At 51.2% G+C, this 13,859-nt stretch overlaps 5 protein-coding genes across 5 annotated transcripts; 3 read left to right on the top strand and 2 right to left on the bottom strand.

Moving 5' to 3' along the window:
* Positions 1–422: 422 nt before the first annotated feature.
* BU24DRAFT_493517 (uncharacterized protein) lies at positions 423–1,367 on the bottom strand (the record flags this gene model as incomplete). The annotated part of the gene is made up of 2 exons (XM_033533974.1): positions 423–851; positions 936–1,367. The coding sequence occupies 2 exons, from the start codon at positions 1,365–1,367 to the stop codon at positions 423–425; spliced, it is 861 nt and encodes a 286-aa protein (XP_033383376.1).
* Positions 1,368–3,042: 1,675 nt separating this feature from the next.
* On the top strand, positions 3,043–4,958 carry BU24DRAFT_227309 (MFS transporter). Its single transcript, XM_033522125.1, has 3 exons — positions 3,043–3,826; positions 3,891–4,178; positions 4,240–4,958. The coding sequence occupies exons 1-3, from the start codon at positions 3,403–3,405 to the stop codon at positions 4,878–4,880; spliced, it is 1,353 nt and encodes a 450-aa protein (XP_033383375.1). The 5' UTR covers positions 3,043–3,402; the 3' UTR covers positions 4,881–4,958.
* A 1,074-nt stretch (positions 4,959–6,032) lies between these two features.
* BU24DRAFT_493515 (dihydroxyacetone kinase) lies at positions 6,033–8,134 on the top strand (the record flags this gene model as incomplete). Its single annotated transcript, XM_033533973.1, has 4 exons — positions 6,033–6,188; positions 6,268–7,410; positions 7,461–7,595; positions 7,647–8,134. Exons 1-4 carry the CDS (start codon positions 6,182–6,184, stop codon positions 8,132–8,134), a joined length of 1,773 nt encoding a protein of 590 aa, XP_033383374.1. The 5' UTR covers positions 6,033–6,181.
* A 125-nt stretch (positions 8,135–8,259) lies between these two features.
* Positions 8,260–8,767, bottom strand: BU24DRAFT_434120 (small nuclear ribonucleo protein Sm D2; the record flags this gene model as incomplete). The annotated part of the gene is made up of 4 exons (XM_033530012.1): positions 8,260–8,302; positions 8,352–8,609; positions 8,662–8,694; positions 8,748–8,767. The coding sequence occupies 4 exons, from the start codon at positions 8,765–8,767 to the stop codon at positions 8,260–8,262; spliced, it is 354 nt and encodes a 117-aa protein (XP_033383373.1).
* A 383-nt stretch (positions 8,768–9,150) lies between these two features.
* On the top strand, positions 9,151–13,795 carry BU24DRAFT_423948 (uncharacterized protein). Its single transcript, XM_033528382.1, has 3 exons — positions 9,151–9,601; positions 9,655–9,808; positions 9,871–13,795. Exons 1-3 carry the CDS (start codon positions 9,490–9,492, stop codon positions 13,316–13,318), a joined length of 3,714 nt encoding a protein of 1,237 aa, XP_033383372.1. The 5' UTR covers positions 9,151–9,489; the 3' UTR covers positions 13,319–13,795.
* The last annotated feature ends 64 nt before the right edge of the window (positions 13,796–13,859 follow it).

Genomic DNA, 13,859 nt, shown 5'->3' with positions numbered 1-13,859 from the left:
CTGTTCGACTACGCTTTCGAACGGGGGAAGAACTCGGGTTCGAACGAAAACAGAGTGATTCTCGCTCAAGAATGTGCTAAGAGGATCAGCCTGAGTAGACGGGTCACTCTCGATCGATCGACAACCCCGGGCAACCATCAGCTATAGAGGTCGTTGCCGTTTTCGAAGACATATGGCCTCTTTGAGGTTCAAGATCCGTCAAGGAGATGAGATGAAGTGACTACAACACCTCTTCTAGCGGAAGGTTCCAGTACAAAACAGAAAAGGAAAAACCAGAAATTCGGAACTCCTTCTCTCGCTGTATATAGGAGCAGGTGTATAAGCAGGACAGCAGTTGCTATCAAAGGCGCCCAGTGTGCCCCGAACCCACCCATCATCACATCACTGTGGAACTACAACCAAGCTAACCCCAGAGCATAGCTCTACATGGTGACCAGTTCCTCAGCAAGCCATACGACCCGCCCCTTTCGCGCCACTGCGTTCTCTTCGAACACGATGACGCCGGCATCGCCATCGCCGTATTTGTCTGTGGACGCCGCGGGAGAGGCATTCGTGGGAGTGTGCGATGCCGGAGACGGGATGGCATGGGGATCAATTGGGATTCGGGGTGGTGAGAATGAAGTGTATAGGCGCGGTCGTTGCGGTTCAGAAGGTGATGTCATGGGAAGAGGCGGCGATATTGGTATCGAGAGATCGGTGGGGGCTAGCGGTGAGACGGGAAGGTTTTGAAAACTGGGAGGCTTCGTTCTCCGAGTCGATGTAGTACTATTGGAGTCTCTTCCGACGGACGGGAGTGAAGTAGTCGTGAAGAGGGATATATCTAGTTCTATTGGAGAGCCTAGGTCTGGTGTCTATGTTCCATTGTTAGTGTCACAGTTTATCGAAGAAGGGAGGCGAAAGAGAGAAGAGGAAATGGGAGCTTGTTGGATACGTACCTCCAGACAGTATTTCTCTGTAGACGCGGTCGATGCCGAGGAAACGATTGATGGTGTCAGCGATGTCCCATATATACTCCTAATATCCTCATGCTGAGAAGAGGATGAAGTGTCCTTTACATTTGGCTTGCCAGTCGGATCCTTCTTCCCCTCGCGGTCGAGAATCGTATCGTGTAGAGCTTCCAGAAAGAAAGCCATACCTTTGGCGCTTCGTCTCCAAAGCTTCTTCAAGCAGCTCTTGAAGCGACACCATCTGCCGTGGTGTTCAGTTGATGTTGAGTAGGGGACGAAGGCTGCCGTTGTTGGTGGACAGGATCCGACTTTAGGTTTCTCCGATGGCAGAACGGGAGAAAGAGAAGAGCCAACTGAGGAGGGAATAGTCGGTACCGAGTTGAACGATGCTGGTGATGGGGTTCCAGAGGTTGCAACCATCGTGGGCGTCTTTGGCTAAGGAGTGCTCGTGAAGCAGGGAAAGTGCGTTGGGATCCAGCGGAAAATTGTGCTTCAAGAGTGTATATATGTGGTATATATGATGATGATAGAAGAAGGCTGGAAGGAGGCGAGAAAAGGTGTTTAATAGTTATCAGAAATTGGTCGTGAAGTTTGCAGCGAATAACGCCATGCAGGTGTTGATGATCATTCGGACAGGGTAATCGTTCGAAAACATCTGAAAAAATGGAAGCACCTGATGGTTGCTTTGGAAAGTCGGAAGATTGTTCCATTGTTGGTATCGATTGCCCAGTTGTAGATAGAAACAAACCGCAGTTTTTTGACATTGGTTCTCTGTACCAACGGTGTTGTGCAGTGATTGCTCGTAGCGGGTGATTTGGGTTCTTTGATGATGCATTCAGAGGGCAAACAAGTCGATAAATATACTTGTCCTTTGTATGAGAAATCTCGCGTATAATGAAATTATGTGGAGACTTGGTCCCCAATACTTTGCCGTCAAGCGTCGTCAAGCACAGATAATTATGCAGTCTGGCTTGGAGACATGTTTTATCGGAATCTGACATTTTTAGTCGCATATGCACGATGTCGTTGGAGCACGTCCAAACAAACGTCCAATAGACTATCAGGAATGAAGACAATTGCGACTTGTGCCTCTTTTAGGCTTGAATACTGCGCCATAGTTCTTGCATAGCGTTTCTAGGCAACAATTCAAGTGGACTCTAAAGCATATGCCAGTACCTGCTATTACCATGTTCAAACCCGCGCTTCGTCAGGAGGAGTGTTCTAAAATTCAATAACAAAAATGGCGTAGTGTTTGATATGCAGTGTGTTCCAACCCGAGACTCCACGTCAACAGATGCTTCTGGAAGAGAACTAGACGGTTGTGTGCTATTACCAGCATGTCGTCCATGCCATAGCCTTGCAGTATTTAGACAAAGCGAGATAGACGACAACTCATAATTGGATCAAACAAGCTTTCGCCATTCGTGCCAAAAGCCGAAACTAGACAAAGCACAGCCCAATCCATGACAGCTCTTCACTGCACATTTCCCAGGAAACGGAATCTATTTAACGAATGCATCTCCTTTTCACAATCTTTTACGCACGATGTCACAGTCTAGATCCAAAAGTGGGTGCCTAGTTGTGCCGAGCTTTGGAAACAAACTTCGCAACCCAGACATCACCACCTTTCTTTTTCCAGCCAGACAACGGAAAACCGGCATGTGCATTCAATCAATCTGGGTTTCCTATCTGGGAAAACCATCTTGTATGTCGCCGTTATGCATATTCCTCTGAGAAAGTCCTAAGTCATTACGTTCGACGTCGAGCAACACGCCCATCGCATTCAGGATCAACAGGCCGGTCACAACACCCCACAGCACTCACATCCGATTTCGTTTATTTCCGCACGCAATTCCCATCCTACACCCCACAAACACGCTAAGAGCGGAAATAAGTGGGTACGCATCGTCGTCGTGTGGAGGATGCAAGGGAGGAAGGTTACCGACTAATGTCGAATGGGGTTAATGATCGGCGGGTAGACGGATAAGATAGTCCTGGGTTGCCTTGGACGAGCTTGAATCTCTGGGACGGAGAATGCGGGATTGCCTTGGTTAATCGAATTGATGGTCTGGAAGGAGAGGTGGAGCGGTGTGTATAAGATGTGCGCGGTTCTCCGACACGAAGAGTGGGTAAATGCTGTGAATGACTCTTGAGTTTAGTGAGGATAAGGTTTATTGACTGAAAGAGATATTTAGAGATTGATAATATTGCATGATGGGTTGTTTTCCGGTGTTCAGAGGGCGGACCTTGTATACACTCATGAAGATAGTGTGTGGTACTTCGTTCATGATGTATGGCGTAAGTCACACCATGAAGCGAAATCATATCCACAACACTCACGTACGCACATACTGATGAAGCTGTCCAGTACGATGCCGGCGTACTCGGAGGCGTACTCCTCCACCCACCATTCCTCAACGCCATCGGTAACCCCAAAGACGTCTGGACGATCCCCATGATAACCGCCTCATACGACCTCGCAGCCTGCGTGACCGCCGTCGGCATCGCCTTCTTCACCTTCAACATCGGCCGCCGCGGCACCATCATCATGGGCAACATCGCCGCGATAATCGGATCAGTCATCCAAGCTGCATCCTACTCGGTACCCCAACTGATCGTCGGTCGACTCTGCACCGGCTTCGCGATCGGTTGCATCAGTTCCGCAGTGCCTACGTATCTCAGTGAGACGGGGATAGAGATTGGAGACCGCGGGCCGGCGAATGCGTTGAATGCTATTCTGCTTATTAGTGGAGTGCCGTTGGCGTACTGGGTTGACTATGGGTTCACGAAGATGGATAATCAGGCTTCGTGGAGAGTGCCGATTATTTTTCAGTGCATTTTTGCTTTCTTCTCTGGTGGGACGATGTGGTTCTTGCCTGGTAAGTAATGCTGGAAGAATCAGCGAGGAGGTAGTGTTAAGTTCAAGTGCTGACTTCGGTCAAGATACGCCGCGATGGTACTACGCTCGAAATCGATGGGACGAAGGCGATGCCGTTCTCGCACGTCTCAACGATGCGCCGGTTGAGTCTGAAAAGGTGCAGGCTACCCGACGTGAGATCCTTGGAGCAATTGAAGCAGAACTGGAGGCGAATTCGAGCTTGCATTGGAAACAATTCTTGACGATGGGCATCGTCGATAACACCAGAATGAAGATTGTGAGAAGACTTTGCATGTGCTTCTGGCTTCCCATGATCCGCGAATGGATGGGCTCGAGTTTGATTGCCTACTACAGTGAGTCCATTACAGCCAATGGAATATTTGACAATGATCCAGAGTGCTAACAAAGCCACAGGCTCCGTAATTCTCTCCAAAGTGACAGACCCCCATCTCGTCTCCCTGATCGCCGGTGTACTCAACACCTTCTTCGCACTCGGCTGCGTGCCCCTCTACTTCACCATTGAACGCGTGGGCCGACGCTCCGTCCTGCTCTACGGCGCAATCGCCATGACGATCCTGATCTCCATCTTCACCGTGCTCGTCGCAATCTCCCCAACGCAAGCAATACGCTGGGCAGCCGTGGCAGTCATCTTCCTCTTCCTCTTCGTCTTCGGGTACGCATGGCAGGGCTGCGTGTGGCTCTACTGCGCGGAAATCGCACCTCTGGAGTACCGCCATATCGGTGGTGCGGCGACCGCATTTGGAGAGTGGCTCATGACTTTTATCACAGTCTTTGCTGGCCCCATAGGGTTCGATCAGATTGGATGGTACTTTTGGCTGTGGGTTATCTCGGGCAATGTTATTGCTATCATCTTTGTCTTCTTGCTTTGTCCGGAGACGGGCGGGAAGACTCTAGAGCAGGTGGATTATTTGTTTGTCAACAAGGGATTTGCAGGATTGAGGAAGAATTTCGATGTTGGGGACGAGGCACTAGATGTGTGGAAAGAGGAGAAGGAAAAATCTGTGGTTATGGAAGAGAGGGTTGCGGAAAGATGAATGGAAGGTCCGTTGTAGGAGAGGCTCTGTGATTAGCTTAGGTGTGGAGTTGTTGTGGTAGAACGTGACCAGTTGATTGAATTGAATTCTGCGATAGTCATCCGCTTTGTAGAAACCAGTAGTATGTGATTTCGGATATTGACAAATTGTCGATATCAGATAATCAGAACAACCAAGTGGATACCACAACGGGCCCTTGTTGAATGACTACCAAGCCAAGAAAGAGGAAATACCCTTTGTAGCGAACGATTAACGCAATGAAGACGGACACGATCGATCGGTGTTGCGTACACGCGTTCAGTATTGACTGCAATATTTATCATACAGACCGGAGGATCAAAGTTAAGGGGGAATGTTGTTTTTGAGTGTGACAAAATTTGTGTCAGCGAATCGTCGATAGTGACGATAGTAAATGGATTGATAATGTCGTTCCTGAGTGGCACCGTTAACCCTGTTAAAGGCCCAACATCGGGGGAATGACAATTGTCTAGAACCTCAAGGCCACATAAGAAAAAAGAACAACACCAGAAAAAACTATCGTGAGTTTGAGTTGAGGTTGATGGGAATTGATCCGAAAACGGAAGACGGTGGCACTGGTGCTTCCAATTTCCCGATTCGGTATTCCGAACCGTCAAATCCTCCAACCGTGTTCCAGTCGCAGTAGAAGGATCGAGTTTGGCCGTCGCACTTTGCAGTGTGAATCTCAGAATTGCAAGTCATTTTTAGTTGAATTCAGTTGTCTTTGGAGACCCCACTTTCGCAGCCTTTCCCTCTATTGTACTCCGTTACCCCTCACGGAAAGGTCCCCACCACCACTCATCCATCTACCGCATTTGCGCTCTAGGAGGTGTCCTCGGCCCTCAGCCATTATTGCGGATGACTGACAACTCCCGGTCAAACTCACTGCCTGGCTGGATGTCGCTATTGATGGTGGAGCGCTTAGATGGCTGCTACCGGTAATTGTTTGCGACGAGTCTAAACCGCCATACCCGTCTTGCCAGACGTGCCCAGTTGAGTCCGTCCAGTTGGGTAACCCAGGCCAGCCGCCGCACAAGTCAGAAAGTCATGCGACGGCTCTTGTGTTTACGTGTGCATGTGTGTTGTGTGTGTGTCCCATCTCCCGATCTGCCATTTATTGTCCCTGGCCCCTCTTCTACTCTTCTGCCGTGACTTTCGTGATACCTTTTCGATTCTTCCTTCTTGACCTCCATTGCGCGCAGTGCAATTGATCGGCCAATTGTTCCATACGACAGTAATACTCACGGACATTGAGAGCCAATTGAGCTGCCAATTCGCCCAATATGTCAGGTTAGTTCAGTTCAATAGCTCGTCGTTGGAGAGTGACAGCGTAAAAGGGCGTAGGAATTGGGATTGACAATGCGCGCAGCCAAACACTTCATCAATGACCCTACCCACTTGGTCAACACAGCTCTTCTCGCAATTCCTTACACGAATCCCGCTGTGGCATGCGACATCGACAACAAGATCATTCATATGCGCGGATCAGCGATCCGCAGCCCACAGGTTTCAATTGTTTCTGGCGGAGGCAGCGGTCATGAACCTTCATTTGCCTCTTTTGTAGGACACGGCCTGCTGTCAGGCGCAGTTGCAGGCACCATCTTCGCAAGCCCAAGTGCCGAGCAGATCAGGAGATGCATTCTGCACAGAGTGAGAAAAGACAAGGGAGTTTTAGTTGTGGTGATGCGATACACAGGTGATGTCCTCAATTTCGGCATGGCAGTGGAGAAAGCTAGGTCGCATGGGATCGAGACCGACATGGTGGTTGTTGGGGATGATGTTGGGGTTGGTCGCGAAAAAGGTGGAAAAGTGGGGAGGAGAGGGATTGCGGGGACTGTCCTTGTCCACAAGATCGCTGGAGCATTGGCGGCACAAGGCGCAAGCTTGAAGGAGGTCACACAGGTCGCACAACTCACTGCCGATAATCTCGTCTCTATTGGCTCCTCTCTATCGCACGTTCACGTCCCTGGACGAAGTGCAGATGTCGTTGCTGAGGATGAACTCAAGGAGGGAGAGGTCGAGATTGGCATGGGCATTCACAATGAAGCCGGCTCAGAGCGAAAGGTCACAGATCTCCCCAACCTCGTCCAGACTATGTTGAAACACGCTCTTGACGCAAGCGACAAGGACCGAAATTTCGTCAACATCTCTCATGAAGACGATGTGGTCCTGTTGGTGAACAACCTGGGTGGAGTTAGTCCTCTCGAGTTGGGCGGCATCACGAACGAGGTCATCCAACAGCTCGCCAAAGACTACAAGATCTCGCCGATCAGAATATTGTCAGGCACCTATATGACCAGCTTGAACGGCCTCGGCTTTTCCATTACCTTGTTGAAGGTCAAGGACACTGGTCTCGGGGCCGGAAAGTCTATGCTTGAGCTAATCGATGCACCTGCCGAGGCAAGCGGGTGGACGGCTGCCGTCACCAGCGATACCTGGGCCAGGCGACGAAGCTCCGCAAAGGAGGAAGAGCGTATCGTCGAGGAGGAAGTTCAGCCAAGCAACCTAAGATGTAAGTGTGCGACTCTTTGATCAACCACGTCCTTCACTAACACCTTTCAGTTGACTATGCACACGCTAAATCAGCCTTGACAACGGCTCTGAATCGATTGATTGCTGCGGAGCCTGATATCACGAGGTACGACACAATTGTTGGTGATGGAGACTGCGGTATTGGATTGAAGCGAGGAGCCGAAGGTACGTCTCTTGATTGATATTGCCGCATGCAGAACGCTAATTAGACCCCAGCAATCCTATCACAATTGGAGAAAGCGAAGACCACCGATGATGTGCTACTCTTCGTGAATAGCATAATCCAAGTCGTTGAGCTTGCAATGGATGGAACTTCCGGAGCTATTTACGCCATCTTCTTGAATGCGCTTGCCCATGGTCTTCGCCAACAATCGCCATCCTCTCCACAGCCGGTCACGGCCGAAATCTGGGGTAACGCTTTACAAACATCTCTCAAATCGCTGAGCAAATACACTCCTGCGCAACCGGGAGACCGTACATTGATGGATGCGCTGTACCCCTTTGTTGAGAACCTTTCGCAGTCTCGCAATATCGATTCGGCAGCAGAGGCTGCGGCGGAAGGAGCAAGGGGAACACAGGGTATGAAGGCGAGCTTAGGACGAACAGTTTATGTGGGTGGTGAAGGCTGGCAAGGAGTCCCGGATCCAGGAGCGCACGGACTGGCAGAATTGTTGCTTGGATTGAGCGAAGGGTTGAAAAAGTGATTTGTGTTCGATTTCAAGATAATATCCCGCTTCGGCGACCGTAATGTAGAATTTAGTGCCTGCAAAACTCCATTTTCGTAATCCAAAACTATGCAGCTCCTGGCATTTCCAACGCTTTTAATACCTTAACTGAGCAAGACAAGAATGACAGAGTCGCCGCGCAAAAACCTGTAATAAATGTTAGTGGTCGTTGGCGCAGGAATGTTGGCGCACGCACATTTTGCTGATGAAACGGTCTTTGTTGACCTTGCGGCCCTGCTGTCCATTCGCCAGACGAGGGGTCTCAGTCCACATCTCCTTTGCGTTCTCCAAAACCATGTTGCAATGTCTGTCGAATGCCTTCACGCGAGCGAGGAGCTTGCGGTTGTTTCGGCATGAAATAAGGACCTGGGTTCGTGTCCGGACGGCGGTTTGGAGGATGGAGAGGGGACCGGTGGTCAATTCATGCTCCTCGACTTGAGACACCTCATACTCGCTAAAATTCAATCAGCGACAAAGTTGTTTCGCAGGGAAGGGATCAATCGTACGTCAATTCTGATCGCGGCTTCGCGATGAGCTCTCTATGCACTGTCAGTTGATGCCCCTCACGTCTTCGAATTCAGCCCTGACTTACTGGATCTTTGCGTCAACCATTATGTGTAAGGTCTGTCGCGACGGGTACAACTAAGGTGGGTGTCAATAGAGGTAACTGGCCGAGCTATATGAGTGGATGAAGCTTCGATATCTTCCAATCCTTCAACGGAGCGCTTATGGTTAAGTCGTACCTATTGCGATATTGAAGCACGGACGTGAAATGTGCTCAAGATGGTCTGTGACGGTCGAACACCACGGCAACGAGAGATGCAAAGTGGATTGGAGTCGGAAGTAGCGTCAGAAACAGAAACATGAAGAAGGCGGTCTTGCCTAAAGTCGTCGGTGAAACTTTAGTCCGCGGATGTGCCCCACTTATTCACGTCGAGCTTGGACTATCCGCGAAGCTGCCGTGCTCTGCTTATGTCACACCCGTCGTTCCTTTCGAAGATCGGGAAAACCACGACCTCGTGCAACTTTGAACAGCAATCTCACCTCTGCAGACGTATTTCAGACAACTCTTCGCGTCAAGTCCGGATATCCGCCACTTTCTGCAGCTCCTTCGGTATATAAAGGCTCTAAATCCCCCGTTCAATCGCTCGTCACGTCACATCGGTATTCTTCAGTTCCCTGCAAAACGCGTTTCGCGATGATGCTCGCCAGCCACCATCGCGATAGGGATCTTTGACTATTATCCCTTATAACCCGGATCTTCCACCAACCCCACTTTCTCTCTCGACCTCCACTCACTCCTTCACCCTCACTGGGTCCTTCTTCTGGCGGTCATGGCAACACCGTCCAGTTATTCGAGGCATGAGGGCATGCAGGCCGTATCGACTCCAGTCTCTGCCAACGAGGATCACACCATGGACGAGATACCACGTCGTCTCATGCGAGGCAAGCAGTTTGCAGCCCTTCCAAGGTGGTTGACGGCTAACAAATGCCCACAGTCAAGGTTTTGTACACGTTCGAAGACGAGAACAAGTCGAATTGCCTCGCACGAGTGCCTCACGCGTTGAGCATACCTACTGTCTCCCTAGACGAAAACACCCAGCTAGGAGTGGTAGAGTTGAAAACGTGCATTCAAGCCATAGTCACGGCAAGGTAGGTCACGCGCGTTGCTGCCTGGGTACTCCAAGGGCTGCATTGCTGACGATTTGGTGAAGTCCTGAGTTGGTCGCCAAGCTCGGCCATGACTATACGGTATACGCCTACGACTACTCTGAATATGAGACACCCCTTGTCGGCCAGGGCCTGCTCTCACGTATCCTCGCGTCCGCATCCCCGACCCCCAAGGCACCAGCTGATCAGTCAGAAACGATGGTAACTGGCCGCGTCTGCAAGAACATCCTGGGGCTTTTTTCAAATGGTATCAAGGAGACGTTGGAAGTCAAACTTAAGCTCATACCCGTACCAACTTGCATGCAGAAAGACTATGTTGAGAACATGGAACGCTATCACAGCTTGAGCCAGTTGATACCTAATGGTTTCGATTATAGTGCGTGGTCAGATTTTCTCAAGGAGAACCCTACGATTGGACAACTCACACAGCCCGTATCTGTCAACCCATCCTTCAGCCTGCCACCTGACTTCATGAGTGGCGAAGAGAGCTTTACGCAATTGTTGCCTGGTACCATATCATCGGAGAACCAACCGAAGCCAAGCAACTACGGGGAGGGCTCATTTGACAATGGCGATTTTAGCAGAAGGCCTTCGAGCTCAGCGATGAGCGTTACTCCCTTTGTCCCTTATCAGCCTCCAATTGAATCTCGGCCGGCATCTCGAGCTTCCTACCAGAGCGAACCCGCACAGCAGTTTCAAGACCAAGCACCGTATCCGATCATCCCCCTTGACCAACAGGACGATGGACCTCCGAAAAAGAGAGCGCGCATCACGAAAACCACGAGACCGAAGAAGGCCGCACTGGGTGTCAACAATGACTCATTAAGGGTCACCGCTAGCACTGCCGCCTCTGTCCGTCTCCATCGGCCAGTAGCAACCAATATTGCCACAGAGCTTGCGTCTAACGAACAAGCACCACGTGCCCCCACGCCTCGTCCAGGAGATCGTTTCCTTCCTCGGTCTCAGAACTCTGGTCACCCTGCTGCTCGAAGCTCGTTGAGACATGCCTCCATAGACGAAGGACGCCCGAACATGACCTCCTTTGACTCTGGTATTTTCTCCGACAACGCAATAGACTCCGCCGACGATGAAAGAGGCATCAGCCCTGGCGAGACACCGATGGATATCCCTTCATCACCCCCGGTAATGACGGGATTTTCTCAACGCTTTGCCTCCTCAGCTCCTTCCAGCCCTGGCCTCCCTGCTCTTCCATATCCGACGGACTCCGGGTTTGGTAGCGACCTGCCTCAGGGTCGAGAAGACGAAGAAATGGGGGCCGATACCCCAAGCACGAGGGATGCTAAGGTTCGAAAGAGGCCGGACAGGTCGGGGGTTCCGTGGACTGAGGTCAATCCAGGGCCAATGGAGCTTCTCCCCAAATCCTATGTACCGAAGCCGAAATCGTATCCTCGACAACGCTCCAAGGCAATGCTTGATAAAATGGAGAAAGTTCCAGAAGAGCAGCAGCCATCTGAGCGCGATCCGTCAGGATGTATGCCCAAGGGCCCAGAGGTTGAGCCTACGGCACCAAAGCAACCTGAAATGGCCAATGGACATAATATCAACCAAGAGCCGGAGGTTGTACCAAACCCAGTCATTCCCTCCACCGAATCACAAACTCCTATTCCACAGGACCAGCCCCAGCCTGCGATCAGCAAGTCACGGCCAGAACAGTCCAATGCTGCGTCACCAGATGCCCTACCATCCCCTCAACCCACCATTACTGTCGTCAAAGAGCAGCCTGAGAGCAGGTCAGCTACGCCTAATCCTCCGCCCAAACGCCCTAGGACAACGAAAGCACGTGGCCTACCCCGGTCTCACACCTGGTCTGGGGAGCCAATGTCGGATTCAGTAGCGCCCTATGAGTCTTCCAATATGCCACGCAGTGGGTCCGGGGCGAAGAGGAAGCAGGATATTACAGTGAAATTGGACCAATCAATCGCTGCGGGGGAAATGCCCACTTATTGTAACAACTGTGGCGAAATTGAGACTCCTACATGGAGGAAAGCCTATACCCGGATCGAGGAAGGGACGCCGCCTGACATAGGGACCATTAAGGGGACTGGCATCGTTGCCTTCGAGATGATTGAGCCTTCGTATGAGGGTGACGTTACTCCCAGGTATCGCATATTCAAACAAACTCTAGGTTCACAGGAGCGGGATACGGAGAGCTATTCCGTCCTGACACTGTGCAATCCATGCGGTCTATGGTTGAACAAGAGGAAGGCAATGCGCCCACGCGAGCAATGGGAGAAGAGTGCTCGACAAGAAGATCCAGATAAGCCGAAGAAGAAGCGAAAGCCTAGGCCTCGGAAGTCTGCCAAAGCTCAGGACGACGATACCTTCTCTGATGCAATTGTTCCGCAATCTGATCCTGTCGTAGCTGGGTTAGACAGGAACGTACTTGCTGGCTCCGTCGAAGCTCGTGATCCGAGCCTATCAGCTCCACACCCGGCTACAGACCGGAAGGACGACCCTCGATCTACCAATCCGGCGGCAGCAGCAGCCCTCCAAAGAGCCATTCAGTCTAGTCCACCAGGGTTTATGGGAACTAGGAATTCCCCGATTGAAGTCGAGCCAGATCTTACTCCCAAGCCTACACGGAGACTACTATTCCCTTCGCCACGTAGAAACGGAGAAACCAAATCGCTCAGTGATACCGAGTCTGTATCACCGTCTGCAAGATCGAAGACGGTAGATTCGGTCGAATCGAGGAGTAAGCCGTCCGATGACAACGACGACCTGGATAAGGAAAATTGCCCACCGCCGGTTGCTCATGATGATGGCTTAGCGCACTTGTTCGATGAGCCCTTGTCTCCCAAAACAACCCCGGTAAAGGGCGCACAGCTTCAAGATCTTCTCAAAACACCCACGCCAGGCTCGAGACGACGCGGCCCCTTCACTCCTAAGGTTGGCGTAGATGGCAGTGCTGACCTCGCTTTCCTTATGACTCCTACACGAAACATCATGACTCCAAACCGCAACGCAAGGGCGGCCACGATCGCGCCCGAAACTCCTTTCACCCGCCAACTCAATGCCCTCTTGTCGGATTGCATCACCTCGCCATCCCAGGCTATCGATTTCTCGGCCTTTCCTCCCTTATCCTTGACCCCCCGTTCTAGCGCTCAGTTCACCGACTTCATGCCTGACGATTTTCTATCCAGCGACATGCCCGTCCCCAGCAGTCCACCAGGCGGTCTTGGCTTCTCTTTGTACGAAGACCCGGCGACTAGCACCGTCGGTCTATGGAGCGGAGCCAGCGTATTTGGCGGCAGCGATCCTCTCGGCATGGACCAGGACTTGAAGCCCACGGTATCTGCAGTTGACAGCCAAGGCAGCAGTCCACTCAAGACCACGACAACAGAGATCTCAGTGGACTTTGCAAGCATGATCGAAGGCGTCGTCGCTGCCGCCGCCGCCTCCGCCGCCGACAGCAGTAAGGGATCGTCCCCTGCATCAGGCGCCCATACTCCCGATGCACCACCCTCTTGAATATACCCACAGTCTTCCGTCGTTACGGTCTGAAAAAAGGACTACAATACCCTTCTTCCTTCACATATTCCCCCGCGGGTACATTACATGACCCCTTGTTTTTCCCTCCCGCTTGGCGTTCGTCGGGGGTTTCCTTATTTTTTTTGCATGAGCGAAGGTTTCTAGGATACGAATTTTTGGAAGATACGTGTGATGAATTGCATGCATCTTTCTCTCCCGCCCCCTACTTTCCATTTTACACTTCCTCCGTCTGCTTTCTCTTGTACTATACCACACATAAAGACCGCAGGTGTCTATTTTTTTCCGTCGAAGAGGGGTTCCATGCAGGCTCCTCGCGAGCGTATATATATGTGTGGAGGGGAGGGGGTTCACGAGCGAGCGAGCGAGCACGGTGAGGACAGAAAGCGAAGACAGTCTTATTGATAGATAGGCTCGGCCACTTGGGCTAGGCTGGGCTAATAGATACACTTTTGAAACCTCACTTTTTCATCTGATCTGCCTTTCGTGACGTTTCTTGTTGTGCAGATGAGTGTTTCTTGAT

Source organism: Aaosphaeria arxii (assembly GCF_010015735.1).
Source record: "Aaosphaeria arxii CBS 175.79 unplaced genomic scaffold BU24scaffold_5, whole genome shotgun sequence".
Taxonomy (NCBI): Eukaryota; Fungi; Ascomycota; class Dothideomycetes; order Pleosporales; genus Aaosphaeria; species Aaosphaeria arxii.
The sequence above is the reverse complement of the archived record's forward strand: the minus strand, read 5'-3'. Positions and strand labels throughout refer to the sequence as shown.

Coding starts and splice junctions, on each gene's coding strand:
- BU24DRAFT_423948 (XM_033528382.1), top strand. CDS start 9,490: ATGGCAACACCGTCCAGTTATTCGAGGCATGAGGGCATGCAGGCCGTA. Junction 9,602..9,654: donor ACCACGTCGTCTCATGCGAG/GCAAGCAGTTTG, acceptor AAATGCCCACAG/TCAAGGTTTTGTACACGTTC. Junction 9,809..9,870: donor CAAGCCATAGTCACGGCAAG/GTAGGTCACGCG, acceptor GATTTGGTGAAG/TCCTGAGTTGGTCGCCAAGC.
- BU24DRAFT_227309 (XM_033522125.1), top strand. CDS start 3,403: ATGATAACCGCCTCATACGACCTCGCAGCCTGCGTGACCGCCGTCGGC. Junction 3,827..3,890: donor GACGATGTGGTTCTTGCCTG/GTAAGTAATGCT, acceptor ACTTCGGTCAAG/ATACGCCGCGATGGTACTAC. Junction 4,179..4,239: donor GAGTTTGATTGCCTACTACA/GTGAGTCCATTA, acceptor ACAAAGCCACAG/GCTCCGTAATTCTCTCCAAA.